We start from the raw sequence: 18027 nt of genomic DNA, 5'->3' as shown, positions 1-18027 counted from the left end.
CAGTTGATCTTTTTCTTCATAATTTATCCCAACACCTACTCTTACCTGACTTTCTCCTTTAGATCATTTTTTGATTCACTATCTTCTCTCACCCTACAACAGCTTTCTAAAGTTTTCTATGTCCAATTACAATTACAGGATGTATTTATTTGTCTTATAGTCTTCAACCTTGGTTTCCGACCATTCTACACTATGTTCCCATGTTAAATTGGAAGAAGACCTGATACTTTCTTCATTCCTCTTTATCCTTTTAAAGAAAAACTCATGGTGTATTAGTATTTACAGATAATTTGCTATGATGGCTTGGATATCTGCTAAGCTTATGTCCAGTGCTAATTCACTCTCTCATCTCACTCGTTTCCTGGCACACTCAGTTACATCATTCATCATCAATGACGTCATTAAAATCAAGAACAGTAATGGAGAACATAATATGCATCTGCATGTTATTTTGCCGGAGTATGATTTTTCTTTCTTTTTTCTTAACCCTGGCTCTCTGTTTTATGTATAACTTCATAAAAAACATCTCTTTGTCCTCCCCAGTATTTCTATCGGCATCTTCCAAATGCCTAGCTCAAAATCTTCCTCTAGGTCCATGACAAATGCAGTGTGATCAGCTCTTTGTTACTACAGTGATTGTTGTATTCTTTTCTCATATTTTAAGAGTAGCAGAGCATTACAATTTTGAAAAAGGCAAAAAAAAACTGGCAGTTTTAAAAGAGCTAGAGATTTAATTTTATTAAACAAAATATTTTGTTATCCTTTTAAAATATTGTATCTGTATCTTGAGCATTAACTAAAGTTAAACTGATTGTTCTTTGATCTGCAAATTCCACAAATTAAATACACACAATACATTTGAGTGCTGTTAGAGTACACGTAAATATTTGCAGAGAGTAAAGTGAAATATTCATCCATCCTTCCAGTATCCAACCTGCTATATCCTAACTACAGGGCCACGGGGGTATGCTGGAGCCAATCCCAGCCAACACAGGGCGCAAGGCAGGAAACAAACCCCGGGCAGGGCGCCAGCCCACCACAGGGCACACATACCCACACTAGGGACAATTTAGGATCGCCATTGCACCTAACCTGCATGTCTTTGGACTGTGGGAGGAAACTGGAGTAACCAGAGGAAACCCACGCAGACAACATGCAAACTCCACGCAGGGAGGACCCGGGAAGCAAACCCGGGTCTCCTAACTGAGAGGCAGCAGCGCTACCCACTGCGCCACTGTGCTGCCCTGTGGATTATTCAGATCAACATATTTTATTCATTTGTCTTTCATTAGAATTTTTTTCATTTTCCAGAAAGAGATTAAAATAACAAATTTAACATTATGATGAACTTGTTTTAATCAGAGCAATGAGGTATCCATCCATCATCTTTCTAACCTGCTTATCCTGGGCAGGGTCACAGGGTAGCTGGAGCCTTTTCCAGTAATCATCAGGCGCAAGGCAGGAACAACACCTGGAGCAATAAAATATCTCCTACAAAATTACTGGAGCTCATTCTGCCTCTTTCAATGGTTAGGTTTACATTTCAGAATAGAAATATTTTAAAATGTACACATAATTTAAGAAAAGTAATTCAACTATGATTACCCATTAGCTGTCCACTGTGCACTGTTTCAAATACTTGCTTCTGAAGGTTATTTACGGCTTTTTTACAGGTTCAGATGACAAGACCAGTGTAGAAATTGTCATTATGGTGGGAACTGGAATTATTGCCATTATCTTCTGGATTCTACTAATTCTCATCTTCTGCAATGTCAAAAAGGTAACCCTTATAATTTGTTGCTGTATTTGAAGTTTCAATTCTAAATATATTTCTATTAAAGGTATTACTAAATTCAGAGAAGCATCTTGAGCTCTGCTTTAAAGATTCCTTTTGGATTTGCCTTAATTACTAAATAACAACCCTCAGATGAGAATTGGTTTCATTTTAGCAATTGAATTTTCTTGATTAAATAAATGACTTTGCAAATTAATTTTAAAACCAGGCTACAATTATCAAAGGATAGAACAATAAACAAGCAACGAATTTCTGGGTGCAACAGACTTCTGCACAACAATATACAGTTTATATCACTAAAATATCGGGTGAAAAATAAATAAAGTAGAGGTTGAAATATAAAGGGTCCTGAAAACAATTTTCCAGCACTGATTTTACCAGTAAAACCAAACAGGTTTTAATTTTTAAACATTTGTTATAACTTGTTATACCATTCATAAAGATCATTAATGCCACTTAAAAAAAACATTTTATCTTATTTGTACAATCACCCTTCTGTAGCTGACTTGGCATAGTGCCTACCATGACCCTAGCTAGCCTGTAAGATAGAGGAATGGGTGAAAGCCATACCGGGCCTGGTCAAAGGACTAGGGTGACTTGTGTCATCTTTTAATCTATTTGAATCCACAGTTTTGAAGAGCAGCCTTCACAATCCCAACAAAATAAATGGGAGCATTTGTTAAGAAGCAGAAAGGGCACTGCCATAAGTGCCAAAGCAGATCAGTATAATGTTGACTGGTTATATGGTCCTTGTGAGACACGCAGTCATTTTAGGCTAGACCCTTAACCTCATAGAACACTGTGCACATGATCGTACCGATACTGAATAGCACCATGACTGTGGTCATGGACTATGAGTACTACTGAATATCTAGAGGTTCGCCTGCATTTTCTTAAATCACTTTGAGGTTCATGTACAATTTCTTAAAACATTTCTTAGATTTATCTTAAATTTATCAAGTCTTAATTCATTAGCTTAAGATTCTACATGGGACATTTGATGTAGTAATTGTTCATTTGAAGAGTCAACATTCTGGTGGTCCAACATGCACAGACCTTTCTTTATATTTAATTGTTCGGTAAAATGTATCCATTTGAATTGAATGAACATATTCCTGGAGTGTCTGCTATCTCTCAGGATTCCAGTCATTGATTCCCCATTAGTACAAATCTTACAAGCCTGTAATCCACATATTACAGTATACATGAGCTAATGTTTGGCACTTGTAAAATCTGCATCTTACAATATCTTTTTTCAGGCACAAGCTCAAAACACTTTGATAACCCCTGCTATATATTAACTAATTGTTTAGCCTTTTTATTTCTTATAATAGAAGACATAAACAAACATAACAGTAGGGCTATAGACTTGCAGTTTCTTTATCATAAGAACTAGTTTATGGCACATCATATTACTGACTAGCCATCCACCCCGGCTTTACCCGTGTATTAGTGAAACAGGACAGTGAGGAGGGCCCCACCCAGCTCTCTACTCCTGACGTCACTCTTCAACATCTGCTTGGCCTGCAGCCTCTGTCTCGGAATAGTGTGAATATATCGATCTTGCAAATGAACTATGATTCTTAGCATAATGAGAGAAGTCGCAAAATCAACCAGAATGTTCAAGCAAATTATAGACAAAAAAAAAAAGATCTAAATCCGTCAAGTAACTAAGCCCAGTTAAGGTTACGCCCTGAGTTAGACGCGTGAGTGAGGAGGAACCCTTACTGCAGCTCGATGAGTCTCTCTCAGATTTACGCTAATAAATCGGTACTGCAAGTGAACTAGCGCGAAGAGAAAGTTGTAAAATCAATGGAATGTTCAAGCAAATTATAGAAAAAAACCTGATCTAAATCCGTTAAGTAGTAGTCTCGTGAAAAGCGGACAGACATACAAATGGGTCTAAAAAAAGTATAAGAAATTTCTCGCCTGGACCACGAAATTTTTAAAACCGTTTCTTAGCGAGCACCTATGGGCCAAGGGTAACCTACATTCCAAATTCCAAGTCCCAAGTCCTCATGGTTCGTTAGATTTTGTGATGAGTGAGTCAGTGGTATTTGGCTTTTCTATAAATAGATTGGAATCAATGGAGTTAGTTCATTTTTTAATCCATTTTTTATCAAAACAAACCCAAATTCTCACAAAACTGACATTGAGTGACAGCAAAAATATGTGTAGCTATAAACTGAAGACAGGAATGTCCTGCATGGCCATCCTCGCCATTTTCTACAGAGGCAGAACAGAGTGATTGAATTTCCTTGCAGAGAGTGATGAGAACAGCTGAGACTATCCCTAGGACATCTCAATGGACTGTTTGAGCTTCTGTACTCTGGCAAGTGGAAGTGAAGTATACTGTGCAGAACTGCCAGATTTCATACATTTTTCGTCCCACAAACCATTAGACTAAATAATGATCAGACTGTTCATATAGTGCTTGTCTATTAATTCAGTAAAATACATAATTAATCTTTACAATATTCTGTTATTGTTTGCTGATTTAAATGTATGTGGTGGATTATGTTGCATTGTGAGATGTTTGTACATAACTATGTATGTATGTTGGTGATTCTTTTTTGTTGATTATTGTTTTTTTGTTGGTTATTCTTGCACATAGTTAAGCCAGGTCATACAATTTCAATCTGCTGTGCACTGCAATGACAAATAAAGTTAACCTTTAACCTTGAACCTTGTATTGAATAGTAGTATTTTCCTACAAAACTTTGAAATAGGAATTGAAATAAAATGCATTTAAACATTTCCAATCTACAGTCTATTGACACATTGTCAATATTTTGCATTACAAAGTAAAGGCCTTCTTTTACCCGCACACGTTTTTAAGATTTCCCTTCATGTTTACAGAAGGTGGAAAGAAGCACCATCTCTTACTATTGATCTTAAAGGCAGGAAGAAACAACCCAATTGCTGCAGTGCAAGTTGTGCAGGTTTTTGATTATCAAATAGTCCTTTCAAGTACTTTTTCCATCATCTACTTTTTAATATGTGAATTGTTGAAAAGGAAATATTCATTATTATTATTATTATTATTTGGAAATATTGAAAAGATAAATTATTAAGAATCTTGCATTGTTTGATTTATAATGACTTTTGCGGCTACAAGAAGGAGGTCAGCATATTAATAAGGAAGGCAAGGTATAGTTGGATTTAAAATGGACTGGAGATGCTAGATTAAGATAACGAAAGTCCATCTCTTTGTACATATGTGCAGCAGAATGTTTACTTATTGGTCGTGTACCCCTTTCGTAAAGTAGTTACTCAAGGTCCAATCACAACGCATTATAATATGATGGCAAGAAGAACACAACCTGCCTCATCTGAAATGATATTCCTCCATCACTCAGCATTGGCACAGTATGTTGTTTCAGGAAGAATGGCTGTATAAACATGAACTACAACCATTTATGGGTATAAGCCTTATTCTCTTGCAGTATTCGATAGAAAATTACATATCTTCTAACTGAAAATTAAAAGCTATTTTTGTTCCCCCAAGTCATAATTCTTTCAAGCACTACACTATATATTGATACACATATTTTTGTGGCTTCCACTAAACTGTTTTAGGTAAGGTATATGTCATTTTAGGGGTAATGAATCCCAAGGATTGAGAAAATTAATTTATTTAATCTTTCAAAAGTTTTCAATGAAATAAGAACTTTTATAGCATTACACTACAACACCATTTTCTATATGGGCATCACCTTCTTGTGAGATACAACTGTCAGTTGTCAGGGGTGCGGTTGAGGAGGTTGCAACAACTGACATCTTTTATGCAACAGATTTATTGGACGATAATGGTGGCCATGTTCTCGTCTGATTTTTGTGATTATTCCCCGTGTTAGTATGTGGTTCTTTTGGTGATGATTAACTTCCCGGCTTTAGAACTCTGCTCTTGTTTATTGTAGCTCAATTTTTCATTAGCAGTTTAATTGACAAATGACTGGCTTGCCTTTTGTTCTGATTTAGGCTTGTTCCCAGATCTCCTGATCTTTATCATTACAACCTTCACTGTCTCACTCTGGGTCAGTACAATTATTATACATGTAATTCAGCAGAAGATGTATGTCTGTTGTTTTTCTTTTGAATTCAAAGATGTGAAGAATCAAGCAAATAAAGCTTTCTTTTTTTCCTGCTACTGCATGCATATGAATCTGTTGAAGTAGTTTCTCTTACAGGCCATAAGGACTCAAAAATATTTCTTTTTTATATCTATGCCGGATTGTATAAAGTCCACCTGCAGCATCATATAGACCTCCATCATCTGAACCATAAACCCATACAACTGTGTATACATTTTGATAACATTATTATCTTATAGGATTGTCTAATTTTGAACTTGACATTAGCATGCAAAAATAACTTAATCTATCCCACAGGCAAATCCTGCAGACATCAAGACTGGCTACTTGTCAATTATTATGGATCCAGTGGAGGTTCCTCTTGAAGAGCAATGTGAATATCTTCCGTACGACTCCAGCCAGTGGGAATTTCCCAGGGATCGACTACGTTTAGGTAAGAGACATGCCTTCTTTCAGTTAATTCTTAGGAAATTGTTAAGGGTACCAAAATGTATTATTTGCATTTGTTACTGGCCTCAGGCCTAGAGGAACCTGGGCCAGATACAAACCACTGTTGCTGCAGGGTGTAGCCAAGTGATATGGTGAAAAAACATAAAAGAAGAAGGCAGCAGTCAGAAGTCTCAGACCATACTTCTCTGTTCTACTTTTTTCTCATTTACCCAAAAACATATACACTTAGGTCCATAAATATTTGGACAGAGACAACTTTTTTCTAATTTTGGTTCTGTACATTACCATAATAAATTTTAACTGAAACAACTCATGCAGTTGAAGTGCAGACTTTCAGCTTTAATTCAGTGGGGTGAACAAAAAGATTGCATAAAAATGTGAGGGAACTAAATTATTTTTTGTAACACGATCTCTTTATTTCAGGTGCTCAAAAGTAATTGGACAAATTAAATAACTGGAAATAAAATGTTCATTTCTAGTACTTGGTTGAAAACCCTTTGCTGGCAATGACAGCCTGAAGTCTTGAACTCATGGACATCACCAGATGCTGGGTTTCTTCCTTTTTAATGCTCTGCCAGGCCTTTACTGCAGTGGCTTTCAGTTGCTGTTTGTTTGTGGGCCCTTCAGTCTGAAGTTTAGTCTTCAACAAGTGAAATGCATGCTCAATTGGGTTAAGATCAGGTGACTGACTTGGCCATTCAAGAATATTCCACTTCTTTGCTTTAATAAACTCCTGGGTTGCTTTGGCTGTATGTTTTGGGTCATTGTCCATCTGTATCATGAAACGCCCGTCGCCCAGTCAATTTGACTGCATTTAGCTGGATTTGAGCAGACAGTATGTCTCTGAACACCTCAGAATTCATTCAGCTGCTTCTGTCCTGTGTCACATCATCAATAAACACTAGTGTCCCAGTGCCACTGGCAGCCATGCACGCCCAAGCCATCACACTGCCTCCACCGTGTTTTACAGATGATGTGGTATGGTTTGGATAATGAGCTGTTTCATGCCTTCTCCATACTTTTTTCTTGCCATCATTCTGGTAGAGGTTGATCTTGGTTTCATCTGTCCAAAGAATGTTTTTCCAGAACTGTGCTGGCTTTTTTAGATGTTCTTTAGCAAAGTCCAATCTAGCCTTTCTGTTCTTGAGGCTTATGAGTGGCTTGCACCTTGCAGTGCACCCTTTGTATTTACTTTCATGCAGTCTTCTCTTTATGGTAGACTTGGATATCGATCACGGCGACCCCTGGAGAGTGTTGTTCACTTGGTTGGCTGTTGTGAAGGGGTTTCTCTTCACCATGGAAATGATTCTGCGATCATCCACCGCTGTTGTCTTTCGTGGACGTCCAGGTTTTTTGCGTTGCTGAGTTCACTAGTGCTTGCTTTCTTTCTCAGGATGTACCAAACTGTAGATTTTGCCACTCGTAATATTGTAGCAATTTCTCGGATGGGTTTTTCTGTTTTCGCAGCTTAAGGATGGCTTCTTTCACCTGCATGGAGAGCTCCTTTGACCGCATGTTGTCTGTTCACAGCAAAATCTTCCACATGCAAGCACCACACCTCAAATCAACTCCAGGCCTTTTATCTGCTTAATTGATAAGACACAACAACGAACTTGAACACACCTGCCCGTGAAATAGCCTTTGAGTCAATTGTCCAATTACTTTTGAGCCCCTGAAATGAAGGGATTGTGTTAAAAAAATGTTTTAGTTGCCTTACATTTTTATGCAATCGTTTTGTTCACCCCACTGAATTAAAGCTGAAAGTCTGCACTTCAACTGCATCTGAGTTGTTTCATTTAAAATTCATTGTGGTAATGTACAGAACCAAAATTAGAAAAAAGTTGTCTCTGTCCAAATATTTATGGACCTAACTGTAAATGCTTCAGTCTCTGCATAGATCAACATGATGGTAAACAATAGTGCATGCCAATTTCCTCTGCAGAAAAATAATATAAAAACATGTACTTTGGTTCAACAATAATATTGTTGTCAGCTATCAAGAAGTACCTGAATAGAAGCCAATGTTCCCAGAACTCATTAATTTTCAAAGGGAGCAGGCAGTTCTATATCACCACATTGTGTGGGGATGAGATACTAATCAAAGCAGTCTGATTATTCAAAGCAGGTGACTCTTTTGCAAAACAGATAAATATTTATGTCCTGTGGACAGCCAACAACAATAACCTATAGCAGAATTCTTCAAGAGTGTTGCCTTTACTTTAAAACACTGGTTTATAGCACATTACACTAAGCAACACATAGAAATGGTATTTCATTTTATCAGAAGACAAGATAAAAGCAATGATTTGCTTTTCAGTCTTGTAAGCTGTAGTACTAGGGTGTTGTACCGTGTTAGCCATTATGAATGTAGAGAAAAGCCAAGCAAAATGACACCTTTTATTGCCTGAAGAAGGGGCCTGAGTTGCCTCGAAAGCTTGCATATTGTAATTTTTTTAGTTAGCCAATAAAACCTGTCATTTTATTTGGTTTTTCTCTACAGTCTTATAAGCTGGAGGGCCATCAACAAATGTATTGTCTGCATTGTCAGCAACAAGCTGTCAAAACAGATCATGGTTCTCCCAGCTTATGGTACGTTCAACAAATGCTACTGATTAAATAAAAGCACCTGATTTAGTGCAGAATTTATAATGATTTCAAGAGTAGATCATAATAGTAAAAGAAAGATTTAAAACCTTTAGATAAATTCCACAATGGTCTTCATGCCTAGTCCAGGAGGGCCTCAGTGTCTGCAGATGTTTGTTCCAATTAAAATTATTCCTGCTAAAGTAATTGTTGCTTAAGCAGCATTTTTGTGTGTCATTGTTGTTAACTCATTTGTTAAGATTCTGGATTTGTAATGGATTGTTTTAGTTTTCAACAGCTACGTGCACTGTTTTTAATAGCTTCTTGTTTTCTTAACTGGGTGGCAATAAATAATGGTATGAAAAAGACAAAGAAACCAACAGCTCACCATCTAACTCAGTGGTTCTCAATTTCAGTCTTGGAACCCATTATGGCCATAGGTTTTGTTTCAGCTTTTGCTTTGATTTGGACCCCCCGCCTTCATTAATCAAGTTCTTTTTTCCCAGTTTCAATGTTTTGGTGTCATTACATAGATTGCAAAGCTTAGTTTGCTAATTTTTATTGGAATATAGCAAGCCTTTATGCATGTTATTTGGGGATAATGTACTGTATTTTTCTGTCTTGGTTTTTTAAATTTTCATGATCATAACCCTGATTTTTATTCAATTTTCCCTGGTGTTCTGATTATTTATGTTATATACTAATGAGCACACTAGCTATAAATAGCTGTAACCTTCCAGTCTCCTTTCTGGTGTCTCCTCTGCTTTTCATTAGTTGTCTTTGTTAGATTATAATTAAGGGAGGAAACTCCACACAAAAAGATTTAATTGATATGGTAAAAATAAAAAGATTTGTAAATGTCCTAGAAATGTAAATCTAATACTACTTTGCTTTTCTAAATGCAGAATAAGAGAAGAAACAAGTTAGATAATGTATGGATGGCATAAAATTCAGGTGTGTTCAGGGACTAAGTTAACTGATAAAGGTTAGAGCAGTTCACATTTTTTATTTACTTTATCCAAGAGTCAGTTATTACATTTTTGATTATTAAATAATTTTGTATCAATGAGTTATATTCAAAAGAAATAGTAATAGTATAATGTGATTTCATGTGGTGGTTGACTACAATTGAATATGTGCTTTTTAACAGCACAGATAGGCCTGTGGTGGCTCAATAGCTTTCATATACAGCAGATTGCAATTCAACTTATGTGAAAATGACATGGATTGATGTGCATTAGTGGTAGAGGGTCTGGGACCAATTGGTTTTTAATTTCCTTCAATATAACATATTTGAAAGTATACCCAATACAGCAGTACCCAATAACTAGAAATTGAAAAAATATCTATTAATACAAAATGGCCAATGCCAGAATAAAATCAGTATCAGTATTACCCTATGAAAGGAGAAAAAGAACTGAAATAAGTTCCCTATCTACCAATTAATATCAGTTAATACACAGTAATTTGTTAAAATTATATAAATAAGAATTTGGAAAGAAAATGATTGATGTATAACTAGAATACAAATGGAACACGATGGGCAAGAAGATCAGGGGCTTGCTGTGATTGTTTGTGTATATCTAGAACTGAAACATTAGGAGCTAGACATCAGAGATCAGAGGATCAAGTCACTGGTCACCCAAGCAGCTGTCACACAAGAAAAAGAAGAAAATATTCAAAATATACAAGTTCAAGCAACCACTCTTGTGGTAAAATTGGGACAGGAAACTAATTCCTAGTTGAAGCTGTGCAGAATGTTTAAGATGGATGAGCTCACAAATTTCTTTTCATTGGGAAATTTTGAAATTTTAAAATTTTGCACAGTGCAGTCCGTTTGAGATATCTGAACAAAAATTAAACTGTCTTTACAGATTTATTTGAAGAATAAGTATGCCACATCTCAACAAAATTGGCCCACAGAGAGCCAAGTTGTTTCATATGGACAGACAGACAGACAGGCATGAGCTATCGCAATAGGTGCTTCACGCATCATTCATAAATGCACCTAAATAAGACCAGCAATTTAAGCAATGTAATCAATTGGAGCAAATTTGGGTAAAAAGGTGGAACAAAGATCTGCAGCCACAACAGGTTCCCTTAGGAATGAACTTAAGAAAAAGGGATTTAACTTGGTTTCTGGTGCACACCATATAGTATCTGTTTTAATAACATTTATGGAAAGTAATGAAGCAGAGTGAAGGAATTACAGTTTCTAGGGTGGTCTGATTCACAAATCATTTGGATAATATTCTTGGAAAAAGATAGAATGATTTAACGTGACAGAATAAAAACGCTAACAAGTGAAAACATTAATTAATACATTCTATTGTCAACCATATTAGCTTCAAATTAAGTAACTGGGTTGGAACAAAAGCCTGCAAATGCTGTGGCCTTCCTGCACTGAACTTTTGGACTTGTATCATAAACCTTGATTATGTGGTTGAATGAATGTTCAGCATAAGTGTAAAAACGTTTAATTATAGGGTAATTTTCCACAGATCATCATAAGCAGTTACTGAGTTTATCCCAATGTTTTATTGTTTCCGTTGCAGGAAAGGTTCTGGGACATGGAGCCTTTGGAAAAGTAGTTGAAGCCTCAGCATTTGGAATTGACAAGTCAAGCAGTTTAAACACAGTTGCCGTTAAGATGCTTAAAGGTGAGCTTTTTATTTGTAGTGCACTTGGACATGTGCATCCTTTTGCAAATCACTCAGTTGATGGCTCTGTGTTCATTTCTACTCCATGGTTTTTGCAATGATTTACAGAGAGGCTGTGATGAATAAACTCAACAAAATGGATGAACTCCTCTAATTCTTACATTTTGGTATTTCCTTATGTGTCCTATGGGAAAGTTGATTTTCCTCATATTTTGAAAACTCATTTATACTACATTATTCTGCAGGTACATCATGCATCTTATTCACTTGAACCAACATTTGTTTTTCTTCCAGAGGGTGCAACAGCCAGTGAGCATAAAGCACTGATGTCAGAACTGAAAATCCTCATTCACATTGGAAACCATCTGAACGTGGTGAATCTGTTAGGCGCTTGCACCAAACCCAATGGTAAAAATTTTTAAATGAATAAAATTGTTATGCTTTTAAATGAGGCACAGTGGGGAAGATCCAGTGTACTGGCTTTGAATTCAACATCTGGACATTGTCTATGTGGAGTCTGGGCATTCTCCCAATGTCTACAAAGGTTTTCTTCTGGGTACTATGGTTTTCTTCCCAGATTCCAAAGCCACACATATTTCATTGATTGGAGATACAAAATTGACCCAAGTGTGTCTGTGTGCAAGCATGGGCCCTGTTCAGAATTGGTGTCCTGCTGTCCTTTGCTTCTAAGATACTTAAAGTATATGTATGCATGTATTATACCGTTAATGAATAGCATCAAAAAAGTAGCCCTCTTGGAGACCAAATGGGAAATTGAGAACCCTGAGGCCCTTAGGGCCCTTTAATTTTTCAGACTTCTAAAAGAAAATTAAGTTGATGTAAATTGAATCAGTAGAGGTGACCTTTCAGGATTAGGACTTCTCATGTACATGTTCAGATTAGCACATCAAAGACATATTTCACAATTCACAGGCCGGATTAATTGGGAAAATGCCATTGTAAAATGCTAACAAATTATAGCCCCTTGATGACACGACTAGGTTGATTTTATGGTTTGTTTGTTTGGTTTTTTTTTTTGCTTTGAATGGATATTTTTTGACATTGGTAGTTTTCATTTAACACATATTAAACACATTAAAATGGGTGTTACTACTCTTACTTCTGATTGTACAGGATGCCCCAGATAAGGATTACTTGGAGACACCAGTACGATGCTGTGACAGACTGAAAGAAAGTCTGTGAATTTTGCGCTGTAGATGTTAGCTTAAGAGTACCAAGGAGGAAAGTTAGGACCTCATGATGTTAACATTGAGAGAAAGGGGGTTCAATAATGCTGTTGTGACTGTGGAATTTTGTAGTAATGTTCTGATCCTAAAAATGATTCTGAGATTAAAATAGAGGATTTAACAACCTGATCTCTGACACTGCATCTTGAGTCAGAAAGTAAATTGAGCCCACTGTCAGGAACGTACATGCATCAGATATTTGGTGAGAAGAAAACGTGATTGATCAGTGAAACTATTTATGCTGTTTGAAAATGGACTTGTGGAGAAACCACAGTATCAGATTGACTAGGAAATACCCATTATGTAGAACATCTCAGGGGAGGAGAAGAACTTTGTGGCTAACTGAGTTCATATTTAATATTCTTGAAATAATGAACTCTGCATTAAGTGTTGTGATTCTTACCATGATTATTTATATATGTATATATATATGTATGTATATATATATATATATATATATATATATATATATATATATATATATATATATATATATATATATATATATATATATTGTGGGTTCTTGTTTGGTATTCTGTATGAAAGGTGAACTGCATATTGATGCAAAGTTCAGGGTTACATGAGATGTTCCAAAAAGTATAACCTAAGTCTAACCTAATCAAAACTAATACAGCTCAATCCCCCATATATTGTACTTATTGTACAGTAAATACAAATGAATGTACTGTACACACAACACTGGAATCTTTGAATCATTAGTTATTGTTCTTCCCTTTACTTCTGAAGATATATTGGTTTTGGTGTTTATATTATTTTTAACTTCTGTGTCTTCCTAGGGCCTCTGATGGTAATAGTTGAGTACTGCAAGTATGGCAATTTATCCAACTATCTCCGCACTAAGAGAGAAACCTTCCTTCCTTATCGGGTAAACCAATGAATTTTTAAAATTATTTAACCAGTCCCTTTATCACTCATTGCCCTTCACTTAATATTTATATATACTTTGCTTTAAAGTAGCTTAACAGCAACACTCTATACTATTTTTCACTTGGTTTCTTTCCACATGCACTTCATTATCTTACAGTTGGTCACTCTTCTCTTCTTTATCTATAAATTCTTTTTTGCTTTCACCTGATGCTTTCAATATATACTTATTCATCTTCTGGCACTACAAATTGATTACATGGATAGGTGATTTACAAATTGGCAATGAACATGGCCATGAATATTTTGAAGATGTAAGAAAAAATCTACATAGGATGGTAGACAAGGTTTTAATCTTCTGACATTCAAAACAAGCTTTCTATCCTCTCTTTCAGTGTACAGGGCAGTAATCAATTATAAAGTCATTTCTACACTTCGGCCTTACTAAGTTACTTTTATGGTCAGAGATTAGTTCAGGATCAGGTAGTGAATACCTTACCTATTCTTTGAGGTAACCCCATCCACAAAGCATATGTGGACACGTAGTATTTTGATGAATATGACAACTTACTTATATTTCATGGCCTTCTTTTGTACCAGATTATCCTGGAATGAAGCCTAAAGCAGCATTTACTGACTTCACAGTTGTGACGTGTGAGCTGATCATGGGTGAATGGTGCCTTATCTTTATCAAAATATTCCAGACTGGCAGACTCCATGAAAACAGCACTTCAGGGCTCTATTCCATTAAAATTTATTTATTCTTACATAGTGCTGTTCTCCATTGACTGGCTCGGAGCATTGCACAAATTTATAAGTATAAAGTAAATACAGTAGAATCTCCAAAAAAATCACTATTCATCATATGCGCTTATATAAGCTCAACTATATCCAACTAATCAGATGAGTTCATTAAAAATAATTAATTTGAACTTTTGCTAGTCTAATCATTATTATAAACTGGAAATAGTGGTGCAATATAGCAGAGAAAGAAGCTGTCCCAAAAGAAACACTGGAAGATATTCAATGAGAATGCCATGAACAGCACTAGTTGTTTAATTTATAAAACAAAAATCACATTTCACTAAAGTACAATCATCTTGGAATATTTAAGATACAAAAATCTAGGTGCTGAGGTGGAAGTTCTCACTTGATAGGTACAAAATCAATGCAGCATAGCCTAATATAAAAATAACTTATGGCTCTGTCGTTGCCATGAAATGGAAATTTGACATTTAGTAAAAAATCAAGAATTGGCAAAATCCTGGCATGTGCCTTAATTTACTGTTGAAATCCACATATAAGATACCAAATAAACTCCATCAACCCCTGACCTGTTACACAAAATTAACAACCACATTAAGAAATTTGGTTAGTTTGGTACAAGTGAGAGTGTAAACTCCCTGTTTGAAATGTTAAAAAAAGATCTGGAGATGGGTGAAGTCAGTAGAATTTTTTAGATTATCTCCAGGGAGTCTTAAATACCGTTATTTTTAAAGCACTCTGCAATCAGCTTCTTTTGATCTAAGTGCCAATATTCAATTTTTACTTTATTGGGCACCAGGTGACTCCTAACATTGAATAACCTCAAAGTATTACAAACTGGATTTGTCTTTTTTTTTAGGACCACTCACCAAAAATGCGCAGTCAGGTGCGCTCCATGATGGATGCTGTGATTGCAGATAGGCGAAATCACGTAGGAGCCAATGAAAACACTGTTTTTTCCAGAATTATTGCAAACCACAACCAGAACTACAGACCCAGTCTTCAAAAAGGTAGGTGTACTACTCCACTGATCCAGAGACCTAGGTTTGATTCTTGGCAGTGTTAATGCCTGGATTTATTCCAGGTGCTCCGGTTCTCTTACACATCCAAAAGATATATATGATACCTTAGTTAGTCTCTGCACTTTGACCCTGTTTGAATGAGTATGGGTGTGATTATGGGTATGCCCAGCTTGTGCAGGTCGACCTTCTAGAGTTGGCTCCTGTCTTGCACTTAATATTGCCAGGTTAAGAACCAGGGGCCTCATGTATAATGCCGTGCGTAGAACTCGCACTATAACATGGCGTAAGCACAAAAGCCGAAATGTGCTTACGCACAGAAAAATCCAGATGCAGGAATCTGTGCGTACTCCAACTTCCTGAACACCAGTAAAACCAAGGAGCTGGTGGTGGATTTTAGGAGGCCCAGGCCCCTCATGGACCCCGTGATCATCAGAGGTGACTGTGTGCAGAGAGTACAGAATTATAAACACCTGGGCGTACAGCTAGATGATAAATTGGACTGGACTGCCAGTACTGATGCTCTGTGCAAGAGAGAACAGAGCCGACTATACTTCTTTAGAAGACTGGCGTCCTTCAAAATTTGCAATAAGATGCTGCAGATGTTCTATCAGATGGTTGTGGCGAGCGCCCTCTTCTACGCAGTGGTCTGCTGGGGAGGCAGCATAAAAAATAAGGACGCCTCACACCTGGACAAACCTGGTGAGGAAGGCAGGCTTTATTGTAGGCATGGAGCTGGACAGTTTGACATCCGTGGCAGAGCGACGGGCGCTCAGCAGGCTCCTGTCAGTCATGGAGAATCCACTGCATCCACTGAACAGTATCATCGCCAGACAGAGGAGCAGCTTCAACGACAGACTGCTATCACTGTCCTGCTCCACTGACTGGCTGAGGAGATCGTTCCTCCCCCACGCTATGCGACTCTTCAATTCCACCCAGGGGGGTAAACGTTAACATTATACAAAGTTATTGTCTGTTTTACCTGCATTTTTATCACTCTTTAATTTAATATTGTTTTTTATCAGTATGCTTCTGCAGGAGCAGGAGTATGTGAATTTCCCCTTGAGATTAATAAAGTATCTATCTATCTATCTATCTATCTATCTATCTATCTATCTATCTATCTATCTATCTATCTATCTATCTATCTTGTTATTTTTTTCATAGTTGAAGATCTGTGGAAGACCCCACTGACTATGGAGGACCTGATCTGCTACAGCTTTCAGGTGGCACGTGGCATGGAATTCCTAGCTTCACGAAAGGTGAGTTTCTCTGCCTGGTATTTGTTCTCTGTGTACTGAAGTATTTTAAAGAAGTACTGATAAATGCCTGAGTAGTTAAAAGAATCAATTCATTTCAGTCATTCATTCTAATGATGTGTGTATGTTACTTTAGTGCAAAGTTTTGAAAACAGTTATCATATCATGATTTCAGATATTTCATAAATATAGCAACAATATTATAAAGCTTCCAAAGCAAAAATATCACTGAATCCGCACATCATCCAGTTTCCCAGCTGTTAACTGATAAAATTATTCCATTTAGCTCTTTCTTAAAACAGCTTTAACAACTTAATTTGTATTATCTTTAATTAGGAGTGGAGTGGATGGGAAACTGTATAAAACAGTCAAACAAGCATGGATCAGTTACAAGGAAAATAAACCACAAAATGGCAAAACCAAGCAAATTTAAAGGTTTCCAAGTTCTTTTCTAAGCTAGTCTTTGGAGTCTTTTATCAAATAAAGTCCAGACATCCAGTTAGGCATATCACCTTCTTATAAATTGGCAATATAATGGCATCATAAGCAATGCAACATCTGAACTGCATGAACCAGCAACAGATATCAATACTGTAAACAATAAGACAGTGGCCATTGAAGATGGCACACAACATGGCACCCCAGTGAAGTTACAAAAATAAAATTAAAACAAGCCAACAACCAAAATATAATTTATCTTAGCAAATCTTATTTAACAAACTGTTCAAATTAATTCCCAGCAATATCCACACGAATCTCACCCATCATAGTTAAATGTAGAACAGATATTTCTCAGTCTTTAATACTTTTAAATTCATAATTTTAAATTTGACCCTTTTCAAGTGTTCACAATTGAACATATAATAGACTGAAATTGTTAAAAATAGCAGAGTTGCTAATCTCCTGGTAAATATTAATTATGCTGACTAGAATTTTCTCATTTATGTAATCTTCTATTTGTTCTATACCATAAAGAAATAAAAAGCAAAGACAATCAGCGGCTATCAAATATTGTAATTGTGCTAGACGTCCTAATATGATTTATTGGGTGCTCTCTTTTACCTTATACTAGTAGTAGTTCTTATAGTACTGTTATGTACTCTGCAGTCACCAAAGACCCCATCTTCCCAAATTATTGCTGTATTTAACCAGATTCCTTTTACTGGCTAATGGTTAGTGAGTCTTTTGTCATGATTTTTGTGTTTCCAATGTTGTGTTCATTCTAGTGTTCAAGATCTCCTGCTTCTTTGATTTTTGAAACCTTTGCATG

At 36.3% G+C, this 18027-nt stretch overlaps 1 protein-coding gene across 1 annotated transcript in view; it reads left to right on the top strand.

Annotated features, from left to right (window-relative positions):
* Positions 1-18027, top strand: part of flt4 (fms related receptor tyrosine kinase 4) — a 181058-nt gene that overhangs the window by 145333 nt on the left and 17698 nt on the right. Inside the window, exons 16-22 of the mRNA XM_039774928.1 lie at positions 1674-1780; positions 6187-6322; positions 11478-11582; positions 11877-11990; positions 13627-13715; positions 15339-15489; positions 16666-16760. Of these exons, the coding sequence (XP_039630862.1) occupies positions 1674-1780; positions 6187-6322; positions 11478-11582; positions 11877-11990; positions 13627-13715; positions 15339-15489; positions 16666-16760 (797 nt within the window). The remainder of the gene's footprint in view (positions 1-1673; positions 1781-6186; positions 6323-11477; positions 11583-11876; positions 11991-13626; positions 13716-15338; positions 15490-16665; positions 16761-18027) is intronic.

Source organism: Polypterus senegalus, chromosome 13, assembly GCF_016835505.1.
Source record: "Polypterus senegalus isolate Bchr_013 chromosome 13, ASM1683550v1, whole genome shotgun sequence".
NCBI lineage: Eukaryota > Metazoa > Chordata > Cladistia > Polypteriformes > Polypteridae > Polypterus > Polypterus senegalus.
The sequence above is the reverse complement of the archived record's forward strand: the minus strand, read 5'-3'. Positions and strand labels throughout refer to the sequence as shown.